Source organism: Dermacentor variabilis, chromosome 3 (genome assembly GCF_050947875.1).
Source record: "Dermacentor variabilis isolate Ectoservices chromosome 3, ASM5094787v1, whole genome shotgun sequence".
NCBI classification, from domain to species: Eukaryota; Metazoa; Arthropoda; class Arachnida; order Ixodida; family Ixodidae; genus Dermacentor; species Dermacentor variabilis.
Window position 1 is genome coordinate 234,328,100 of NC_134570.1, and position 24,305 is coordinate 234,352,404.

General features: G+C 46.4%; 1 protein-coding gene across 4 annotated transcripts in view; it reads left to right on the forward strand.

Moving 5' to 3' along the window:
• rngo (DNA damage inducible 1 homolog rngo) overlaps positions 1–24,305 on the forward strand; it is a 172,492-nt gene that overhangs the window by 17,991 nt on the left and 130,196 nt on the right. For all 4 annotated transcript variants that reach the window (XM_075686990.1, XM_075686994.1, XM_075686993.1 and 1 more), the window contains 2 exons: positions 5,501–5,627; positions 9,824–9,951. In XM_075686990.1, the coding sequence (XP_075543105.1) occupies positions 5,501–5,627; positions 9,824–9,951 (255 nt within the window). The remainder of the gene's footprint in view (positions 1–5,500; positions 5,628–9,823; positions 9,952–24,305) is intronic.

Below are 24,305 nucleotides of genomic sequence, written 5' to 3' on the forward strand. Positions count from 1 at the left end.
CTGCCCCATATGTGAGTACTGGTAACACACATCTGTTATACACTTTCCTTTTGAGGGATAGTGGTAACCTGCTGTTCATGATTTGAGAATGCCTGCCAAACGCACTCCAGCCCATTCTTATTCTTCTGGTTATTTCAGTCTCATGATCCGGATCCGTGGTCACTACCTGCCCTAAGTAGATGTATTCCCTTACCACTTCCAGTGCTTCGCTACCTATCGTAAACTGCTGTTCTCTTCCGAGACTGTTAAACAATACTTTAGTTTTCTGCAAATTAATTTTCAGACCCACCCTTCTGCTTTGCCTCTCCAGGTCAGTGAGCATGCATTGCAATTGGTCTCCTGAGTTACTAAGCAAGGCAATATCATCAGCGAATCGCAAGTTGCTAAGGTATTCTCCATCAACTTTTATCCCCAATTCTTCCCACTCCAGGCCTCTGAATACCTCCTGTAAACATGCTGTGAATAGCATTGGAGATATCGTATCTCCCTGTCTGACGCCTTTCTTTATAGGGATTTTGTTACTTTCTTTGCGGAGGACTACGGTGGCTGTGGAGCCGCTATAGATATCTTCCAGTATTTTTACATATGGCTCATCTACACCCTGATTCCGTAATGCCTCCATGACTGCTGAGGTTTCGACTGAATCAAACGCTTTCTCGTAATCAATGAAAGCTATATATAAGGGTTGGTTATATTCTGCACATTTCTCTATCACTTGATTGACAAAGTGGTTGTAGTCATGCACAAAATGAACCCACAGCTACCGTCAAGAAAACACACTCTCCCACCATCTGGTGATGGTAAAAATGCTGCGTCTGATGGCTATGGTGATAGGATGTTGCGAACACAGCCAATGTGGTTTTGGTTTATATACGATTAATGCAAAGTCAATTTTCGGATCTATTTTTTTTCAGAAGAAAGGTGTGAATTAGATTTGTGATTAAGGTATGCAAGAAACTGTGGTGCAAGGGGGGGGGGGGGGGCATGTAACGTATAAGTAAACTGAAACTATGTCACCGTGTAGGAATGACAGCTTTCCCAAAAGTGCAGTGTTTCATTAGACTAGTCCGGGTGGCGCCTTCCAGTCCTCGTTGATGCTGTATTCTTTTCTTGTCCATTCTTTTGATTGCAATTGAGTTGAAGCCAGTAAGTATCTTTACTCAAATTCAACTCACACTTGATTTTCAAGGATAAATATGATAACTGCAATGCATTTGATTGTAATATACACTTCGATTTTTACACTGAAAGAAATTATACATGCAATATTTATTTATTTATTGTCAATACTGTCAAGGGCTACAGGGCATTACAGAGAGCAGTGGGAGGACATGATATGGTTGTGGCATATGTTCTTAAGCTTGGTACCGTCAGTGACAGCAGCAGCGGTGGAGGCAGGGAGGGGGTTCCATTCTGTACTGGTACACTGGGTGAAGGAGTTGAGGTAAGCACTTGAGCGGCAAATTAGCACTCTAACCTTAGACTGATGGTCAATGCCAGATGAAATGTAAGACGGACAGAGCAGGAGTTGGTCCATAAAGGGCCCCTCACCAGGCCCAATGGCAAATTTCGATTATACGGTGGAATGCATAACCACGTATTACGTGTCCTCTAGGGAGTGTTCTGCTGCAAAAATTTTTCAAATCTGCTCATTAATAGCGAAGATAGAAATATTTAATGAATACTTTGTTTAGCGCAAAACGACAGGCACAAGAAAGACGACAGGACAAGGCGCCTTGTCCTGTCGTCTTTCTTGTGCCTGTCGTTTTGCGCTAAACAAAGTATTCATGGATTCGCACCAACTAGCCCGCCAACGCATTGTGCAGAAATATTTCAGTGTCGCGAACCCATGATTTCAGCAGGCGGGCTTCACTGCGAAGCAAGACGCTCTCTCCACTCGCTCCGTCTAGCCTACACAAGCGAAATTTCTTCCCTGCGTTCTCCCATGCCAGACCTCGAGGATCGCATGATGCAGGCGCCTTCTTTTTTTTTTTTTTCAGCGTCGCATGCGAGCTGTTGTCTTGTTCGCGCAGTGCACGATTTTGCGCGCTGTGCACAAGGAAACATGATTAGTGGTATAATTCAGTGCTACACGAATACTGGGGCAGAACAAGCGGATCGTAGATTATGATCACGCGCTGAAACACGGTAGAAAATGGCATAGTTTCAGTACCTGCGCACGTGACCGCATGACCGTGGGAACAAGCAGACGAAGCGGAAGTACATCTCTCTTGCTTCGGTGCGAAGTAAAACAAAAAACGTGCAGGCATTCCCTTTGTGTTTTTATTATTTCTCTAAACTTCAGTTTGTCAATTCAAGCAACAGATCACACAGATAACAGATGTTGTCTTGAGTAATTCTTGAAGTCACGTGTCACCACGAGTGACGTCACACGGCAGACACGATAACGTAGGTGCAGGGGCACCATTATGTCACTGTCCGGCTTGGAGTGTGGCAGCCGTGAGTGAAGAGGGAAACGGCGTTCGGATTGAAGTTTCAGATCTTTCTGTGGCGCGTACCGATGTAATACTTTGCAAGCACGATTCTTATTGCGCAATGTATACTCTGCACTTGTCAGCTCAAAATGGCCAGACCTGGTGAAGGGTCCTTTAAGGTCGGGATTACTGTAATAAATTTTATTAACAAGACTGACGAGAATCGTTGGACAAAATGAAATGGGCGGTGCAGTTCTGAATTGACTCAAAGAATGTGCTTCAGGGAAGCACGCCTAGGGTCCGATGTGGAACATTCGAGCTTAGGTTGCATTAGTGCTTTGCATAAAAATAACTTTTCCAGGACAGTGGCAGATGCAAAACTACGTTGTAAGAACCCCAGCATGCAATTAGCGTTGTTAGATATAAATTCTACTTGTAAATTCCATGAAATGTCTTCTGTTATTTGAAAACCAAGGTACTTATATGAAGTGACGCCTATCAGTGGCAAAGTATTGAGAACATATACTACTAGGTTAGGGTCATTTGAATGACGCAAGGTACACATGCTCTTGCACTTCGTTACGTTAACCTTGATTAGCCAATAGGGTGACCAAGAAGAAATGTTATCCAGATATCATTGCAGCAGTACCCTTGGGATTCTTAACTTTCTAGTTTTTAATTTCATTTCATTTCTATCAAGGCCGGTCAGGCTTTACAGAGAGGGCAGCCTTAAAGAGTAGATGGAACAATGTTATACTACATGCGAGTTACAAAAGGTGATTGGAAGCTCCTGTTTTAAACTTTAGTGAAACCATTTTAGACATGACAGATCACTAAAATTTTCATGTTTCATGGCCATTTTTTATCATTTGGAAAAGCAAAATTTCCTGCGTTCTATCTACAGTGGACCGTGCATCACCAGTTGTCCCCATCATAGACCTCCTTATCACTGTCAACAGCCCCAAGCATCTGATCTTTGCTGCCTTCTTTGGCATTTTAGATACTGTTGCACCTTGCAGACTGTGATAACCTGACGAAATTACTGAGAGCACACAAAGCTACTGCTGCTACATGTGCCATGATGTATGGCTTGGATTGGCTTATAGAAGTTACTAATGCCAATGACTAGGGGTGCGCAAATATTCAAAACTTCTAAATAATGAATCAAATATTGTCCTGTTCGATTCGGTCTTTGAATCGAATAGTGACTACTTGTAAATGCGAATATTTTTTTAATACTATTCAAATATTTAGAAGCATCAATTGGGCCCAAATAAGCATAAAACTTCAGGAAAAGCATGGTAAGTTTTCACTCTTGCGAGCATAGTATAGGCATAAAAATTGAAGGCTTATCAAGGTTAAGCCCAGTGGATGCGAAGCATCCACTGGGCTTAACCTTAGCGTATCCTTAGCGTTTGGAGGCATCTTGACCGCATACACGCCCGGCGCAAAGACGCTGGCGCGGTTGCGGGCACAGAGACTGACGCGACGGCGGGCGCGTGCCGCTTCATCCCTGGCGTGACGTCACATATCACGTGATGCAGCGATGGTGGCGCCGCTGCCGCGTCGCGCGCGACAACGCGAACCGAAGCGTGGAGGCCTCCGCCGGGCGACGTCCGACGGCGCGATATGAGGCCCCATCTGCAGCCGGTGTGACGTCATCACGTGACATCACATCATGTGATCTCACTTCAGGGTCAATGGTGGCCACCGCTGGGAGGCGACCGACGGCGCGATATGAGGCCCCATCTGCAGCCGGTGTGACGTCATCACTAGACGTCATGTCACGTGACCTACTTGAAGGTCACTTGAAGGTCAATGGTGGCCGCTGCCGGGAGGCGACCGACGGCGCGATATGAGGCCCCATCTGCAGCCTGTGTGATGTCATCACGTGACGTCATGTCACGTGACCCCACTTCAGGGTCAATGGTGGCCACCGCCGGGCGTCGCGCGAAGGCCCGAAACCTACGTTAATATGCTTCGCATAAAACATATAAACTTCTGTAGTAGAGCAGGCTATGTCGCTTAGGTAGCCATGCTTTTCAGGCTGTACAGCAATAAAAAAGATCAAGTTGTCTAATTTTATGTGCCAAATCCAAGATACGATTATGAGACACACCTTAGTGGGGTACTCCGGATTAGCTTTGACCATCTTAAGTTCTCTAATGTGTACCCACAGTTCACAGATGTTTTTGCATTTCGCCCCCATCAAAATGCGGCCACGGTGGCCGGGATTGGATCCCGTGACCTCATGCTTAGCAGCACAACACCAAAGCAACTATGGCGGGTCTCTCTACAGCGATCATTTGCACTCTCTGAAGAGCCCTGTGTATGTGAAGAAACATGTTTTCTCCTAATGCTGCATGTGCTTTTAAACAAACAGTGCTTCATAGTGTACCATGTAATGACAGAAACTTGCTAACTTTAACAATACTTGGATTGGAACATCGGCTTATCATAATTGTAATAAGTTATTCATTATTTGAAAACTATTCCATATTTCATTCGATTTGCTTCTGGCACTATTCGATTCGATCACTATTCGCACACCCCTTCCAACTATGGTAGCTTGTCACTAGTGCAGTTTTAGCTTCAGGCTCAAATCTAACGTTCATGTCATTTTTTGTGTGCATTTTCCCAGAAAGATGTGAGTGTTAAAATTGAGCAAACGAGCAGAGTCCGCTACGATTGCTCGAGATGGCCGTGGTGAGCACAGTTGTTTCCTCGTTGGTTCCGCGTTGCTTTTGCAAGTGCACATGTGCTGTGCGCTGTCAGTACAAGTTTCTTTGAAAATAAAACTTCACTTACATGAAAGTAAATAGCGCAAGCAACAAGGTAGAAGAAGACAAAATGAGTGCTGATTTGCAACTAAAGTTTATTCGGAAGTACAGTGGTTAAGTAATGCAGAATGTTATGCATCCTGTACCCACCTAATTACTGTACTGAAACTTCACTTTGTTCAGTAGGCCTGTCGCCCTAGATTGCATGCCTACTTGGGATGAAGACCTTGTCTGGTGTGAGTGAGTCTCCTCAGTGCTATTGTATTCTTGATGGCTGTCGTGCAGACCTGTTCACGCGGGTGCTTCGGGAGCAGCAGAAGGAGAAGTCTGACAGGGACAGGCAGCGCATCCGCATGATGAACGCCGACCCCTTTGACCCTGAGACTCAGCGACTCATTGCCGAAGAGATCAGGTGGGCGCCAAACATCCTTCGTGACTTAATGTGTGCCATTTTATGTCCTAAAGGTGCACCAGCACATGTTTTTAAAATTGTAAAAATTGTACCCCACATAATAGGATGACACATAGTGAGTATCAAGGTTGGCGAACACACTTACAAGGTACATTGGTACAAGGTGGACACCAGGTAAGAAAGGGAACAGATGAGCGCAGACTTACAACTGAGTTTACTGGAAAACGAGAATCTTAGTGCAGTATTTACTCTGCTGAGTGACACTAGTTTTCCTCGCCATTGCGTATAGCCATGTGCATAATGGCCGCCCACAACCAGCACTTCTTTCCTATCTTATCGCACCTCTCTCTTGCTGCAGCACGTAGCTGGTGAAGCTAGGCGTGGGGCATACCCTCTGAGATTGCAGTCTTGGACTCATAGCTCTGCCTCGCCACATATAGATGATGCTTGCGGGCGGTGTGCTAAAGACCAGTGCCTCCATTTCTATTTCACTGTGCTGCGCCGTGCTGTGCCGACACAGCACGGTACATGACCTCCGAGATTGTGTGAAACTGGCACGAGCCGGCCAAGCCGAGCTGGCGCGCTCACACAGTGGAGATGCGGGGCCACGAGAAAGCGGTGGATCAGATAGTTTCGCTTTGCAGGGCTGAGAGAGAGAGAGAATAAACATTTTTATTGGGTGAATGCAGCTTTGGAGAGGCGTCCTCATTCCAGAATGCCTTGAGCTCGGGCCGCGTCCTGGGTCCTCACAATCAGCCATTGCTGATCCTTGAGGTCGGAGCTGGCCAAGGCTCTCTCCCAAAGCTCGTTAGTGGGGTAAGGGTTCGGAGGATTTAATGGTGCCGCTCTGCAACCCCCTACTATGTGCCTGAGGGACCCAGGCTCTGCGCAGAAGCGGCATTGCGGAGAGAATTGTGTAGGGTCTATGAGGTGATTTCTGGTTGGGTAGGGGAATGTATTAACCTGTAGAGCTTGGAGGAATCGCTCCTGCTCTCTAGGTAGTGACTTGTGTAGGGGTGCATATGTTCTTCGGGTTAGCTTCTAGTGTTGTGTGATGTCTTGGTAAGAGACTAGAGGGTGCATGCACTCGGGTTCAGATTCCTCGGCGTCGGCTCGGTGGGTCAGATCTCGAGCCACGTGGTTGGCGACCTTGTTGCCAGGAATGCCTTGATGAGCTGGCGCCCAGGTGATCATGACTGATCTCGTTGGCGGCTTTTGATTGATGATCCGGAGCGTAGTGGTATGAATTTTGCTGCTAGCAAAGTTGCGGCACGCCTGTTGGGAGTCGGTCACTATGACTTCAACCTCTGTTTGGGAGAGCGCGAGGGCTATGGCCGCTTCCTCGGCTTGGAGGGGATTGTTTCGTGTGAGCGAAATGCTGCTCCGATGTTCTGTGTTGACGACTACGGCGGCTGTTGTGGCTGCGCATCTGGAGTAAGAAGCCGCGTCCGTGTAGGCTGTAGAGGGTAAAGTCCCGTATCGCTTGTGTACGGCCAGGGCGCGGGCCTCCCTTCGCTCTGCGTGGTGCATTGGGTGCATATTGCGAGGTAGAGGACGTACGGTGATGTTTCTCCGGATAGCATCGGGTAAGCTTACAGTCTGAGGCGGTGGATGGCTCAGAGGGGCAGAGAGCCCCAGGCGTAAGAGAATGGACCTCCCTGCTTCCGTAACCGCCAGCCTTGTTCGCTGACTGGATAAATGTGCCTTGATCAGCTCCTCGGCTGTGTTGTGCACACCTAGTCGTAGTAGGCGTTGTGGACGTACTGATTGGCAGGCCCATCGCCTGCTTATATGCCTTTCTGATCATTGTGTTGATTTTCTTGAGTTCCGTTTCGTTGAGTAGTGCGTATGGGATAGCGTAAGTTATTCGAGACCCGACGAAGGCTTGGACAAGCCGAAGCGTGTCCGCCTCCCCCATGCCTCTTGTCTTGGTTGTTATTCGCCGGATCATGTGCGTAACTTGGGCTGTTGTATTCTTAAGTTTTTGAATTAATATTGTATTGAAGGGCTGAACACGTCTGCATTTCTGGCACTGTGCTAAGCTCTGTCGGCTGTATACTTAGATGGGTTTGCGAAACCTCGGGAAAGTGAAAGTACAGTTGAACCTCGCAGTAACAAAATCAGCGGGGAACGTGAAAAAATTTGCTTTCGCTAGAGTTTCGTTGTTGCAAAAAGAGACAGCACAGCTGCGTAGTGCATCGCAGAACAAAACTTTACTGTCCAAATTGCTTTGCTCAAGGATATAGAACCGCATTGCCGACCGGACAAAGTGTGCCGCATGCGTCGACCAGCACTGGCAGTACTGCCGTAGCGCAGTATTCTTGGTCAATTGCTTTCGGAGATGCGATCACTTTGCGAGATTTTGCGTAGCTCGGCACTGGATGCAGAGCAACAGCACATGCAGCAGCATTTCTCCAGCGCACGCTGTTGCCCGTAGGCGTTGACACGTCTGATGCCGATCGCAAAAGTGATCGTATCTCGTGTACGTGAAGGCATGCAATCGAGATAATGGCCCTTTTGCACAAATCTACATCCGGCACCGAATCCGCACACAATGTCTATCAGGTGGCACGAAAACCAGTGTTCTTGAGGCAAGGGATGTGTATTCCCGGACGATCGCTCAATCATGGCCCGATGCGTGACACTCCATATGCCGCAACCGGCATCTCAAGCACCATAAACAATTCCATGTAGGTGGGACGTGGATTTCTTTGTTTTTGCTGCATTTTTCTAACCGGTGCGCACATTACGCAGTGCACTGCCACAGTCGGGGATTGCTGTTCAAAACCTGCGTCCAGTTTGTGTTCAGTTCTGCCTCACGCGATTGGCCTAGGCCTCGCTGAGTCGTCAGCTGTGGGAACGCAAACTGAACATGCGTTTCGAACAATGATCGACGATCTCGCCTAGTAGGCATGCAAACGCCATTGTCACATGTCGGTAGCAAGTGTGTGCCACTCATGGTGCCTCTTGAAACGGACAATCAACAAATAAGATGGCGGCCATGACGTGTTCCAGCGCACTGATCGCTTCCGGTGCTTGGTTGTTTTTGTGAACGAAATTGGCGGCATCCACACAAGTGTAATGTGGTGCTATTTTATGCAATTTTAGTGCAAGACGATCACATTTGAGCACGCTTTGGAGCCTGCCAGCCTTGCACTATATGTGGAGGTATGTTCCGGCAAATTTTGTTGATGTGGGATTGCAGTACAACATTTCATTGCCGAGAGGTATGAAATGCATTGAGTCCTATGGGGGTTCGCCGGGGATATGAAAATTTTTCCTTGTCGCGAGAATTTCGTTGTTGCGGTATTTCGTGATCGCGGGTTCCCACTGTATTTCAAAAGTCATGGAGGTTGCCTGAGAATACTGCCCCAGCAGCATACGTAGTCGGCACACTGTGTTGTGTGCAATGTGTTGCTCAAACACAGTGGACTTCATTTGCGTCATAGCGGGATAGCTGTTCCCTTTGACCGTGTTGCTATTTTGCCAGTTTCATGACAATACGAGTGAGCCAAGTAGGAAGCAAAAGACCATAGGACGCTATCTTAACACCTGTCACGTCAGGTGCTAAAGAGTGGCATGTTGCACATGCCGGAGAGTCTTTTGCTGTTGTTTTATGGAATTTTCATTACATACGCAGCCATGTAGCTGTTCAGTGGGCTGCAGAGGCATAGTCTTATTTGCGTGTTCAAAGTTGTGCCTACCATTGGGCATACACTGCAGTAGAGGGCAATAGTCTTTATAAGGAGTAATGGATAAAATGAAATAATTTCGGCTTCCCATTCAACTTCATTATAACAAGGTTCGACTGCATTTTGGACGTGGCTGTGGCATCTTGAGCCCTTGAAGGCAGTAAAAAGCCTGCACTCATTTCTTTGGACCGCCTGACTTTTCAGAAGTTTCCGCAGTCCCTAGGGAGCCCGAAAAATTGGACGTTGACTGTACTTCGTTAAGAAACGCTGCACTCATCTGCTTTGGAATGCGCACTAGGGCTCTTGATTACTTGGATAGTTGCAGACATTTATAATATGCACTTATCACATTGGCATGCTCATTGTTTAAGTGTGCCTTTTTGTAGGCAGTTCTAGTTACAGTAACAAGTTTGCTTTAAAACATTGATCTGCAATTTAGTGCTTCTTGTGTGTTTTCTGGGTGTGCTTCATGTTTGTCAATTTGTTTTGTGTTGCTTCTTGCAGGCAGCAGAACATTGATTCCAACATGGAGGCAGCGATGGAGTACCACCCAGAGAGCTTCGGCCAAGTTGTGATGCTGTACATCAACTGCCGTGTCAATGGGCACCCAGTCAAAGCCTTTATTGACTCAGGTACAGAGGACGGGGTACACTTCTTTTTGCATGGAGAGTTACCGTATTTACACGATTGTAAGTCGACCACTTTTTTAAAATTTGAAAGTCTGAAGTTGGGGGGTCGACTTACAATCGAAACCAAAGCATGGCCCCGTCAAAAAAGCGAGACCAACGGGAGCTACAACGTAGTTACAATTTTATGTTTGCTATATGGCCCTACCCATATCTTTTCGCTATCCCGCATGTTCGTTCACTTTCAAAAGGGTTTTTCAACATTTTTGAGAATTTTACAGTGCATGCAACACTCATTGGGGGGGGGGGGGTCGATAGTTGATGGAAGCGCCGCTGTTCCCATTTTCAGCGGCACCGTCAGAACGGCGGCGCTTGCGGGAAGTATCGGTAGTTCATGGAAGACAGAGCAGACACCGCTCGCAGGTTTCTCTTTCAATTCAATTCAAGTTTATTTTACATCTATACATGTACACATGACAGTACAGACAAAAAGCCAAAGGCTTGACGGAGTCTTTACCCCCTACAGAATTGGCACTGTGCACTATAAAGAGAACACAAACATACAATAATGGATAAACGAGAAAAAAAAGTAAACATTAGTGAACATTGTATAACAGAAATGCATACGGGTAAAAAAATCTACAATAGGATGCTGCAATAAATTATATTACAGAAAGCGAATAGTATAAAATGATACAAATATTACAGCCTTGAAATTCACATCTACAGTCGAACCCGACTATATCGAACCCGTTTACATCGAATTATTCTATATATTGAACAATTTCTGGTCACGGTATAGTTACAATGAGTATATATAGCAAAAATTACGCTTACATCGAACAAATATTGCAGTGACTCCCGATATATCGAACCGTCAAGCGGCGGAAAAGTGCCCCCAGAAGTTGGCTTTCCCTCGCGGTAGCGGGGAAACCCGGCGGCGCGGCTCCATCCAACCGCTCTCCCTACCGTGACCGCGCTGCCTTGGGCTGTTCGGGCAAGCCGTCGACACTCCCCCTGTCGCGCATAGTGGAATCTTTTAGGCCACATCCTCCCTCTTTCTCTCTCATCTTTCACTTCCCACTCTCTCTCCCCTGACGACGCTTCGCCGTGTTCCCTCACGGGTTGCAGCATCAAGCGTCCTTCCTTTCTTTAAATCACTATCTATCGACACTCCCCAGCAAAAGAATGATCCTGGCCCGCCTACAGCGCTTGCTCAGACAGCCAATCAGAGGCTCTTGTGCTCTCTTCGCGCAAGATGGCGAAAGTGCGAGTTGTCTGGCTGCTTTTCTGGTTTATCGTGTTTGCGCCTTGTGGGCCTTCTCCCGCAGTGTTGCCGTGATGAAACAGCAGAATTCGCCTGTCGTGACGCTCGAAATCATAAATCGCGTCGAACGCGATGAGAAGTTGGATGGGCCTGCAGCATGCAAGATTCCGTGGAGCACTCTCGGCACGATTAGGGCTAAAGTGACCCCACTCGCAACCCGGTGCCCGTGGCGCCCGACGCGTACGGACGGCCGTGTACGAGGGGTTCTTCATACGTGCCGGTTTCCGCGTGCTCGGTGATGACTGTAAATTCTGATGCATGCGACAAAGCCATTGCCGGTGTTGCCGAACTTTGGAGCGAGCTGTCAAAATTTCCGGGACATTCGAATCAATGGCGGACGAGTTTGTGAGTGCAGATGATGGTGTCGCGACCACGGGAGAGCCCGGAAACGAAGACATCGCCGACATCGTACCGAGCACAAATGAAAGTAGGCACATTGAGGAAAGCAACTACGGTCCTTTGCACACATCCTCCGAAGTGATTGGTGCACTCGCATTAGTCCGGTGCTTCTGCGCGAATGCGGAAGGTTGCGGCCTCAGCTGCTCCGACTCCTTAGATAACGTGGGCAAGTGCGTGCGTCGCAGGCAGCGAAATTGCCCGAGCAGAAGAAAATGCAGGATTAATTTATGCGAAACTAAGTTAGTTTCTTCAATAAAGTGATATTGTAAATGGTATGTGCTCTTATGACATCCAATTATTTAGCAGGCTTATATCGAATTATGCTCTATATCGAACTGATAGGCGTTTTTTTGCGAGTTCGATATAGCCGGGTTTGACTGTATACAGTAGAACCCCGCTGTTACGTTCCTCACTGCTGCGTTTTCCCGGCTGCTACGTCGTTTTCATCCGGTCCCGGCATAGCTTCCATAGGATCCAATGTATAAGGAACCCCGCTGTTACGTCGTAGCTGTGAAAACGTTCCCGCATGATACGTCGCAACTTAGCCCCCCGAACCCGCCTGGGCTAAAGTAGGCAACGCGCTCCAACCGCCATTTTGGCTTTTGACGAGTTTTGGCCGGGCTTGGCTATGGAACTGGCTGCAAGAAGCCGCACGCCAGTTCGAGAGGCCGCCATCGAATTGGCGTGCGGCTTCTTGCAGCCAGCTCCATAGCCAAGCCCGGCCAAAACTAGCCAAGAGCCAAAATGGCGGTCACATACGACGACTACGTCGCCGTGGATGTTGTTGTCGGGACGTCAGAGTGTCAGAGCATCGCCGAGATCGTTGGGATCTCGGTCGCGAGTGAAGTCGCAGACTGCGATGCACGAGCCGCATGATGCCGGGGAGTTGCCAAATCGTAGCTTTCGAAAAGCCGTTGCGGCTCTGGACCTCCTCCGCAGGTACGTCGCACCTCACAGCGACGCTGACAGCAATGCGGCCTTCCAGGCTATGGAGAAACGTGTGGTGATTTCTAGCGAGCGAAAGAAACGGCAAGCCACAATTCTGGACTTTTTTTTAGGTCCTAAGCGCACTCTGTGGAAATAAATTGTCTATAGTTGAAGCTGCACTTTTTTTCATTCATTTTCGGAGCTCTCCTCACTGTTGCGTTTTCCCGGCTGTTACGTTTTTTTTCCCCGGTCCGGTGAAAAACGTATGAACGGGGTTCCACTGTATATTATAAGTTATTGACAAGCAGAGCAAATTCGTTAAGCATTCATGGCGTTACTGTATACCAGAGCAAAACAAAAAAAGAAAAAGAAAAGAAATCCACAATGAGCCCGTTAATAGGAGAGATAGGTGTCTATTGAGTTTCTAATGAGTTTAACAAAGATGGCAGTGCGTGGCGTAACATTTGTTGACCGTAGTTAGTGCATGCTTTAGGGACATACCATGTTTCTCTGTGACGTGTGTTGTAAATGTTAGAATTCATTGTCAATAGAGATAAATGCTCGAAAAATTTCGTGTTCTGTTTTTTCGCAGTAGTGAAACGCTTGAGTAAAATACTACGATATATGGAGGTGACCGGTTGTAAATTAATGGCGCTGAAAAGAGGCTGCGTATGGGCGTCATGTGAAGAACTGGCGGTAGCGCGCACTGCTTTCTTCTGCAATAGAAGTTTTGCGATGTTAGACATCGTGGTGTTTCCCCAGACTAAATGACAGTAATTCAGATGGGACAGGAAGAGAGTTATAAAGCAGTTTTTTGACGCTCAAGGGAAGAAAAAATCGAAGTTTTGTTAATATTCCCACAACACGAGCGATTTTGTTAGCAACTGAGTCTGTATAAAAATTCCAAAGTAAGTTTTCTTGAAAAACGACCCCGAGGCATTTAATGGATGGCACAAAGTTGATAATCGGGGAACCCATTTGCAAATGGCCGTCAATGTGGACATTTTTGTTTTTAGGTTGAAAAAGTACAGCCTTTGTCTTGTTTTTATTTATAGACAGTGAATTCAATGAACTCTATCTATTAAGTTCACTTAAAGCAGCGTTCGCAAGAGTCAACAGGTCCCTTGCACAACCAGATGTAAAGAACAGACTAGTGTCATCGGCGTATATGACGAATCAGGCAGTGGTGTCAATATTCATTATGTCGTTTACGTAAATATTAAATAACAAAGGTCCAAGAATGCTTCCTTGAGGTACACCAGAATGAATGGGTAAGTTATCGGAAATACAGTTATTTATTGAAATCCTCTGACTCCTGAACGAACTGCAGATAGCTTTTGATTAAGCCAAGGAAGGGGCCCCTGAAACCATAAATTTCAAGTTTTGTTATCAGAGTGGTGTGGTTAATTGTGTCAAAGGCTTTTGAAAAATCAATGAAAACGCCTGGTGTCACTAAATTTTGCTCAAATGCTTGTAGTATTAGTTCCTTTTGTGTTAGTAGAGCTAACTCTGTTGAGCGACCCTTTCGGAAAGCGAACTGACAGTCAGTAATAATATTGTTTTTCGCAAAAAGCGGTCATTCTCAGTGTTATTAGTTTTTCTAGGCATTTTGAAAATACAGGCAAAATGAATATTGGTCTGTAGTTAGACGGGTTGTTTTTATCACCGGCTTTGAAGAGCACTGTAACCTTTGCGAGCTGCATGCGCTTGGGAAATATACCGTTTACAAAGCACAGATTATACACATGGTCAAGAACTGGGCATATCAGATCTAAAACGTGTTTTACGGGGCACATTTGCAGGTCATCAATATCGCAGCTTTTACTATTTCGCAGAGCGGAAAACGTGAGATAAATTTTTTCGGCGCTAGTTGGAAGTAAAAAAGCACTACCACAATTTATGGAATTGAGGTACTCTGCGGAGCGTGGATCGTGCAAACTATTTACAAGGGACACAAGATAATTATTAAAAGCATTTGCTAAATGCGCGCCTGATGAACGTTCCCCGTTAATTATCAATTCTCGTATACCCTCTGAATGCAGCCGTTCAATGTTAAGCACTCTACTAAGGTTTTTCGACGTGATATCCATTCGCTTTATAGCTTCAGGATTAAACAACCTATGAAGGTAATCTTTCTTGGCTTGTCTAAGAGTAGCAGTTAACTTATTTCTAAATTTCTTAAATTCGGATAGATGGCATGTGTCTCTTGGTTCCAAAAAACGTTTGAATAGAGCATCTTTTTGTTTGATTAGTTTCAGAAGTGCATTGGCTATCCAAGGTTTTCTAGCTTTTCTAGGCTTCAGTGTTTTAGGATGAAAAGATTCCGAGTAAGCCTTTTTGAAAAGACGCGGAAATGACTCGTAAGCGGCATCTACGTCAGACTGATTGTACACCTCGAGCCAATTTATTTTTGATATTTTTTTGTGGAACCCCTCAAGTGTAGAGGGATTAATGTCTTGAATAGTCAATGGGGGACACTGCTTTGGTTCTTTAGCCTGGACATATGATTCCAAGAGAAGTAATACTGGCAAATGATCGCTAATATGAGCGCTGATTACTCCGGAGTATTTTAATAGTTCGAGATTCAATGTTTGTAATAAAAACATCAAGCAAACTTTCACAGTCGTTGCTAATGCGAGTTGGAGCAGTAATTGTGTTAAAACATGCATTAGCTTCTAATAGTCGAGTGTAATCAGTACGTAGCTGTGTTTCGTTCAACATGTTAATATTTATATCACCACCCAGGACAAGTTCATAACTGTTTTCATTTATCCAGGATAAGAAGGTTTCCATATATGTAAAAAACTTTGCCACGTTCCCGCCTGGAGGGCGATATAAAACAGATAATATGCTTTTGTTATGAATGACGGTCAAAATTTCAAAGTCCGGTGTGACCGCCGTAAAGTCGTCGATTTTATCACACTGAAAACTTTCTCTGGCCATGAAAAGTACTCCTCCACCGTTCTTGACTGAGCGATTTCAGTATTGTCTTGTGTAACCCGGCATTTGTATTACTTCATGTTCGTGTCGGTACCATGTTTCACAGAGCATAATAACATCAAATGGAAAGCCAAAACATGAAAGCAAGGCACACAGCTCATCAGACTTATTGCGCGCTGACTGAGTGTTTAACAGAAAGAAAGATGTGCATGGCTTCTTACGATAAATTTTAGTCACATCTGCAGGGTTCAGCGATTTACTAGCCATCGATGTGAATAGCGGTTGAAAAAAATGCTCGGATTCCTGGATCCTCGTTTCATCTTATCGATGTCCGCAACACAAGATATGCGCAGTACATTCGAAGTGTCTGTATTGCGCGCGAAAATTTTGCCGCCCTTTGTCCACGCGTACTTCCACACTTTTTTCTTCTTTCGCTCAACAACTTGTCCAAGAAGTTTCTTCAAGGCAGGGCAAAGGTGTTCATTAATTAATACCGGGGGAGAACTTCAAATTAGCAGTTCAGCAAACACTTCTACAAGTGCTTGGCAGCAGCGGCAGGCAAAAAAATAAATAATAAAATAAAATAAAAATTGGCTACAAATGATTGCACAAACCTGTGTATAAAATGTGCAGATTTAGTGAACCGGTCGGCACAGCCGCTGCTACCAAGTGAAGATCAGCGGTGAGGCACAGTTCCTTTTGTAGTCGGCGCCTCTTTCAGGCAGCCAATCCTGGTCCACGGCTTGCTGACATCACACTGGAGGCCACAGCAGTTTATAGATGAGCGACGAAACATGCGATAGTCGAAGAGATACGGCATGTGCAACGGTGATCCTCCAAAGATGCAGACCCAAAGCCACCGGTAAAAGCGGTGATGTTCTGTCTATAAAATGCGCAGATTTAGTGAACCGGTCGGCACAGCCGCTGCTGCCAAGTGAGGATCAGCAGTAAGGCACAGTTCCTTTTGTAGTCGGTGTCTCTTTCAGGCAGCCAATCCTGGTCCATGGCTCGCTGACGTCACCACAGCAGTTTATAGATGAGCGACGAAACGTGCGATAGTCGGAAGAGATACGGCACATGCAACAGTAATCCGCCGAAGATGCAGACCCAAAGCCACCGGTAAAAGCGGTGGTGTCCTGTGTATAAAATGCGCAGATTTAGTGAACCGGTCGGCACAGCCGCTGCTGCCAAGTTGAAAGGCATTGGCATTGGTTTGACACGTTCCACTTGACTGCTGGCTATGTGCTACTTCTATGCTTCCTCAGTCGTCATGAGTGCTCACAGCAGCGTCCAAGAGGGCTGCCATCCTTTACGTCGAAGAAACAAATCACTGCGCAGCGGGCCGCAATTTCGATGTTTCTGAACGGGTGGTGCTAGAGTGGCGACTGCAGCGAAGTGAAATTTTCACCTGTGACAGCAAGGGAGAAATTTCCCACGTGCCGAAGTCTGGACGCTTTCCGGAGCTGTAGGCTAAGCTTGCAGCTTATGTCGCTGAAATGCGTGATTGGTCCCTGCCAGTGAAGTGCGACATGGTCATGAAACAAGCCCGGACCTTCGCCTTAATTTTAAGGCCCTGCTCCGCCGTGAGTACGAGTGGCTGGCGGCAGAAGACCACGAAATTACGCCAACCGGACCTGTCAAAAGAGCCTCCCTGAGGGCTGTGTGTGGTCGGGTGCATTCGGCGTGGGCTGCTGTTCCACAAGATGTCCTGGTGTGGTTGTTTGCCAAATGTGAAATTTCGCTGGACCACGACGCGCTGTGGGACTGCAGCAACGATGACGATGGCAGCACTAGTTAAGACGAGTAGTCCAGTGACCATGTCAGCTACTATAAATTTTCGTTATCGAATGCGCCCTCGAGTATGCTATCTTCTTTTTTTTTTCCTGTCACGCGATATGGGGGGGTCGACTTACATTCAAGTCAACTTACAATCGTGTAAATACGGTACCAACTTCTCAGAAGCTCTAGTTTGCTGTACAATGTGAAAAAAGAAATGCCAGCAATGGTGGACAATGTCTGCAATTTAGGCTTGTAGAAAATTCAGTATTTACGAATATTTGATTGAATATTATGCCATTCGATATTTGCTACAACTTGAATTTCAGAGCTCTCACAGTATTCAAAACGAATGAATATACATTTAAAAACGTGTATAATCGACAGTTTCGGTTTCGATGAGCAAGTTTCATTGCCATAACATGGCTCCCAGCCCAGACAAGCCAAAGGCTAAATTCTTTTACAGTTGTCGGCTTAATTTTTTTTTGGCACCTGCTTGATTATTCAAATATTCAACCTGCTGCACGACCACCTTCTCTCTTCAACGAGTGTATGCCAGTGACTGAAGTTCTGGATGCTGAAAGTTGTCGCTAAATTTTTCAGACATAACCCGCACACACGATGTTGATGAATATAGTGGCCGAGAAGGAAGTTTGTGCGATTCAGATGGTTCTCCGCACTTTCGTTTTTACTGGCAAGATGGTTTCTTGGCTGCCCTAGAGCTGGTTGGCCTCTGGGAACAGATTCGTGTTGACTCGACACGAAGCCGTAACCTTGGTCGTGGACACCTGGTGAAGCAGCATTGTTTGGTCCAACAGCAGGGACAGGCACGTCGTTGGGTAGCAAACTGTTGTGGGCAGCAAAACGTAGTGAGAAATTTGGGGCTTATCGGTGATTGGGCCTGAGATCATGTGCATGGGCTAGGCTGAGAAGCGACAAGCTTGCCTACTAAGTTCGTCTGCACGCTTACTGGATGGAATGGATTGCCGTATTTACTTGCATAATGATCGCAACCCTGAATTTTGTCGTCAAAATTCTATTCTTTTTTTCTGCCGTGTAATGATTGCACCCCGATCTTGCCGCAGTGATATGTTGTGTGCCAAGTCTAGCTAATGGTGGCCGCAATCACCATTTGTTGAATGCCATCGAATGCTACGCAAACGACTCTTCAAGACATACCAAGTGGTCTGCACGCACCAAACATTCTTAAGCAGATGCCCCATTTCATTCCTTTCATCACTTTCTGTACTTCCATGAAAAAAAAAAGCTACAACCAAACTTGCCTTGGCTCTATTGTTTGTAGGCTTTATAACGGTTGTGGCCCACAACAATAACAAAAAAGGTGCCTTTCGATTCCACTCAACTGCACTCGTGGGCACGCAACAGAATGTGAGCAGCAACGATAGTAGCCACGTTTACACTGATACGTTAGAAGTGTACCCTATTCATACACCGGCACTTGTAACACAGCTAAGACATTCGCCCACCCTTAGCGGAAATGTGCCTTATTAGGATACAGTAAAACCTTGTTAATTCAGCCCCCGTTAATTCGGAAATTCGGTTAATTCGGACGTACCATCTGGTCCCGTCCAACATATACATAACCCTATGGCACGAAAATCCCGTTCATTCGGACATATTTGGTCGTACTTCGGTTAATTTGGACCGTTCGCGGAGCTCAGAGTTACGAGAGGCATATAGAATCGGGTGGCACTAGGGGGTATTCAAATTGCACCGCCAACGATGGAGTCTCCGATTAGCGTGCGCCAATCTCGAAGGCCATGCTTGCATGTGCTGGGAGTGCTGAAAGGCCGGAAATACATCAAGGCCACCATGTTTCTTTTATTGCTACGTAATAGACTGACCTACGTCTAAAGAAAACATGGCGGTAATGACGTACTTCTGGCTTTGCAGTCGCTTTTGGCGCTTGGCACTAACTGTGCATTGCTATGGTTATCGGCACGGTAGTTATCGGTCTATGCTAGCAACCCTAATCTATAATACATGTTTTCTTTGTATTGCTGTCCGCCATTTTCGACGTTGTCTTGCTTAAACAGTTGTGTGGTTGTGGAGTTGTGCAGTTTTTTTTCGTTGTAGTTTTTATCGTGTTTATCAGTTTGCGTCAGGTGTGTGTGCGAGGACGGCGGAACTTTTTTTTTTGTGTGTGTGTGTTACATTTTGCTTGCGCTTTTCTTTTTTCCGTTTATACTTAGTTTTTTCTTGACATCGTGCGTGTACCCGTCGCTTCGTTGCTGTGCCATGCAAGCCGCGCCACTATGTTCTCTCGTGCCCCACTGAAGTGGGCAAAGTATGAGGCGAAGGATTTGGCAGCAAAAGTAGAAATATTGAAAGCCGTGAAGAGAAGCATGCTCAGCGTGTACGTGAAAATTGAAGCGGAGATTTTTCAGGCGTATGACAGCGACAAGTTCACTGACAACAGGAAGAGACTGCGAATGGCAACGCACCCTAAACTTGAAGAAGCGTTGTTAAAATGGATTGCCGATTCGTGTGACACACAGCTGCCTTTGAGTGGCCCCCTTATCTGTGTGCAGGCCGAAAAGTACGCGCTGAAGCTCAGCATCGAAGACTTCAAGGCATCGGAAGGCTGGATCGACCGATTCAAGAAAAGACATGGCCTGGTCTTCTGAAGCGTGTGTGGCGAGAAAGGGGCTGTGAATGCAGGCATTGTCAAAGATTGGAGGGCTGGATTACCTGCATGCCTGCGTCATTTTTAACGCAGATGAGACGGCCCTCTTCTACAAAGCCCTGTCAGATAAAACCACCACATTTAAGGGGGACCCTTGCATTGGTGGTAAGCGAAGCAAGGACAGAATAACAGTTTTTCTGGCTACCGCTATTGATAATCGGCAAAGCAGAAAAGCCGAGATGCTTCAAAAGCATAAAGGAACTTCCTGTAGACCATCGCTCGAATCGAAAGGCGTGGAAGACCTCAGCGATATTTCATGCCTAGCTGCGCGAACTGGATCGCCGCTTTTGTGTGAAATCGCGCAAAACGTTAATTGTTCTAGATATGTGTAGTGCGCACAATAATGTATCAGGGCTGGCAAACACAGCTGCTTTTTTTTTTTTTGCTGCCTAACACAACGGCTTCCCTGCAGCCTCTGGATCGGAATTATTCAAGGGGCCCTGAAACGATTTTGACGATTTTCTACAAACGTACTGAGTCATTATTGTAGGTCCTTCTCATCATTAATTGACGCATCTAAGTGCTCCGTGTAAAGCGTGTAATTTATTATAAAGTTTTAAAAATGTACATCGCTGCCAATCGCAGCACACTGTTGGCAGAATTTTCAGCCACCCCTACCCATGTGACGTAAATCACCCAATTGACATCATGTGGGCGAGCTATCTGATTGGCTGCCCAGGGCGTGCCATCGATAATTTTTCCACCTTTATGGTGAACAAATGATGCTCGTTATAGTTGGAATGTTAGTTCATTTGTTTCTATAAAAAAAAGTAACAGAAAGAGAATGCACAAGAACAATTTCTTACTACGCTTACCGTATTAACACGATTGTAAGTCGACCACTTTTTTAAAATTTGAGTCTGAAGTTGGGGGGTCAACTTACAATCGAAACCAAAACATGGCCCCACCAAAAAAGTGAGACCAACGGGAGCTACAACGAAGTTACAATTTTATGTTTGCTCTATGGCCCTACCCGTATCTTTTCGCTATCCCGCATGTTTGTTCGCTTTTCGGAAGGGTTTTTCAACATTTTTGAAAGTTTTACAGTGCATGCAACACTCATGGGGGGGTGTCGATAGTTGATTGTAGCGCCGCTGTTCCAATTTGCGGCGGCATCCTCAGAACAGTGGCGCTTGCGGGGAGTATCGATAGTTCATGGAAGAGCAGACACCGCTCGCGGGTTTCTCGTTCTCTGTTGAAAGGCATTGGCATTGGTTTGACGCGTTCTACTTGACTGCTGGCTATGTGCTACTTCTATGCTTCCCCAGTCGTCATAAGTGCTCCAGGCCCGCTAATTGTTTGGCACTCGTTCACAACAGCGTTCAAGAGGGCTGCCATCCTTTACGCCGAAGAAACAAATCACTGCGCAGCGGGCCGCAATTTCAATGTTTCTGAACGGGTGGTGCGAGAGTGGCGACTGCAGCAAAGCGAAATTTTCACCTGTGACGGCAAGTGAGAAATTTCCCACGTGCCGAAGTCCGGACGGTTTCCGGAGCTGTGGGCTATGCTTGCGGCATATGTCGCTGAAATGCGTGATCGGTCCCTGCCAGTGAAGTGCAACATGGTCATGAAACAAGCCCGGACCTTCGCCTTTATTTTAAGGCCCTGCTCCACCGTGAGTACAAGTGGCTGGCGGTAGAAGACCGCGAAATTACGCCAACCAGACCTGTCAAAAGAGCCTCCCTGATGGCTACGTGTGGTTGGGTGCATTTGGCGTTGGCTGTTGTTCTACAAGATGTCCTGGTGCGGTCGTTTGCCAAATGTGAAATTTCACTGGACGGCGACGCGCTGTGGGACCGCAGCAACGATGACGATGGCAGCACTAGTGAAGACGAGTAGTCCAATGACCATGTCAGCTACTAATAAATTTTCGTTATCGAATGTTTTTTTTTCCCTGTCACGCGATATGGATGGGTTGACTTACATTCGAGTCGACTTACAATCGTGTAAATACGGTAGGCACTTCTGGCACACAGCAAGCATCGTCTGCTTGTGTTACAACGTACTCGAGAGCTGCACGGTCAAAGTCGGTCTCAGTCTTTTAGCGCGAGCACTATGATTCGACTTTGTTGCGTTGTGGACTGCAAACGTAGCAACTGGCAATATGTCAAGCTGCGACATCTTGTCCCTCTGCAAGGCAGCAGATGAGCGAACTGGCTGCAGCACATCGGTCTGCCGCTATCTGATTGGTGCCAGGATTTGCACGTTTGCGGCTGTCATTTTACACCAGAAGATTACTAACGCAATAGCATTTCGTGAGTCCGGTTTGGGGTAAATGCAAGCGCCAGGGGACAGGGCCTGGCCATGTCCCCTTGCGTGTTGTTTCACGGGATGAGCAGAAGTGCAAATGTGAATGGTCTGCACGGTGTAGACCTCAACCACAGACAGTAGCAGTAACAAAGTGTATTCTTTGCTGCTGGTGTAAATTTCTTGCAGGAGTGCAATCGTTAATACATAGTTTTTGTAAATGTTTAAAATGTTTTACACTTGGTTAGAGCAATATTAGCTCCTTGTTTGGCTGGTTAAGCTCTGTGCGAATGGGTTGCTGCACAGTGGAGGCTGATCAGGCCGCTCACATACGTCTACGCGAACGTTCCTTCATCTGCTTGAGTTTATGCCTCCACCATTCCGTCAAAACGCCCAGCTAGCCTGTGGTTACCAGAATACCAGACACGTTCGGTGCTGCGACAGAATGCTCGCAACACACGCTGCTTCAATAGCTCTCGCTTGGGGTCGACTGCCAAGCAGCTGGCAGAGTGTTTAGAGAGGCTTCCTGCGCTCGCTCCTAAAGAACCAGAAGTCGACGACACGACGTGCCATCATGACGCAGAGCCAGTGAAGGTGGAGCTTAGCCCCGATCGCTCGGCGAATGAGTTGAGGAGAAAATGCTTGACTATGGAGGAGGGTAACTTGTAATTGTCCATAGCTCTCTTAATATGAGACGTTTCACTCAAATTGTGGTGCGAATGATTACCTTTAGCTGTACCCTACGCATCTACAAAATTTGTCCGAACCGTTTCAGGGTCCCTTTCAGTATGTGAAAGGCCGATGCAGAAGACAAGTGCTTGAGCGTATGTTGCTTTGTATAGAGGCAAAGAAAAAATATGATGTAACTCTGCTCAGTGCAGTGCACATGGTGGCGCATGTGTGGAGCAACACGCCGCCCGCAGTAATTGCGAACTGCTTCCGACACAGTGGCTTTCTCCGTGATGGTGATTCTTTGGAAGCCGGGGATGCAGATGTTGACTAAAATGCCGAGGAAGATGACAGTCGCTTCGACAGACTTGTGCCTCCAGGCGTCCTGCTGGATGAACACATCCACATTGATAGTGACATTGCTGTTGCTGGTTGCCTCAACGACGATGAAATACTGGATGTACTAGGCGACGAAGAGCCCGACTCTGATAGCGAAAATGGGCCCGTCATGGATGCATCTGAAGTGCCACGCCGCAATGTTAAAGAGGCCGATGACGGCCTTGAAGTTTTGAAGGACGTCTGTGTCGTTTCTCCTGACAGTCTGTGCGGACTGCAAAACCTACAAGAACTCTGAAAAATTGTGCTTTCCATACAAATTTCTCATGCGCAACATGCAACAATAACCATTTACTTCATGAAGTAAAGGTATGTTGATGTTTTAGGCATTTCTTTAGTTATTATTGTTGAAACCTCATTAATTCGACATTCGGTTAATTCGGACATTTTCTCCGGTCTCGTGAAATCTGAATTAATGGGGTTTTACTGTAGTAGTGAAAACAAATGCTGCAGTTTTCGTAGCATGCCCGCCATGTGTTTCTATGCCACTGGCACAGCTAAGCGTGCCCATCTCTGTTTCTGTCCCCTCAAAGTGGACATGGCTATGTTATTGCTGCAAACTTGCCGATACTATTAACGATATTATTCATTACTGATACGGAAGAAACTGTTTTGATGCATGTAATGTACTCACGAGAAGAAAAAAAATCGTGTTCTGTGCGTTCGGATTGCTCTGCCGGCCGCCATTTTTGTCTTGGTGTCCCGCACTGTTACAGCAGCAGCCAACCTGTTGTCATCCCAAGGCAAATGCCGGGTAAAAAAAAAAAATTTTGTTTCTTTTCACGGAAAATTTTCCCCGCTGAATTATTGCACCTCTCAATTTGCGTCTATTTTTTTTACAGAATAGTGCGATCGTTATGCGAGTAAGTACAGTAATCTCACATGTAGGCAGAAAGCACCAAGCTGGAGCAGTATTCTCGGGCAGTCACTTTCAGAGGCACCTATCACTTCCATTTTCTCTCGGATCTCTCT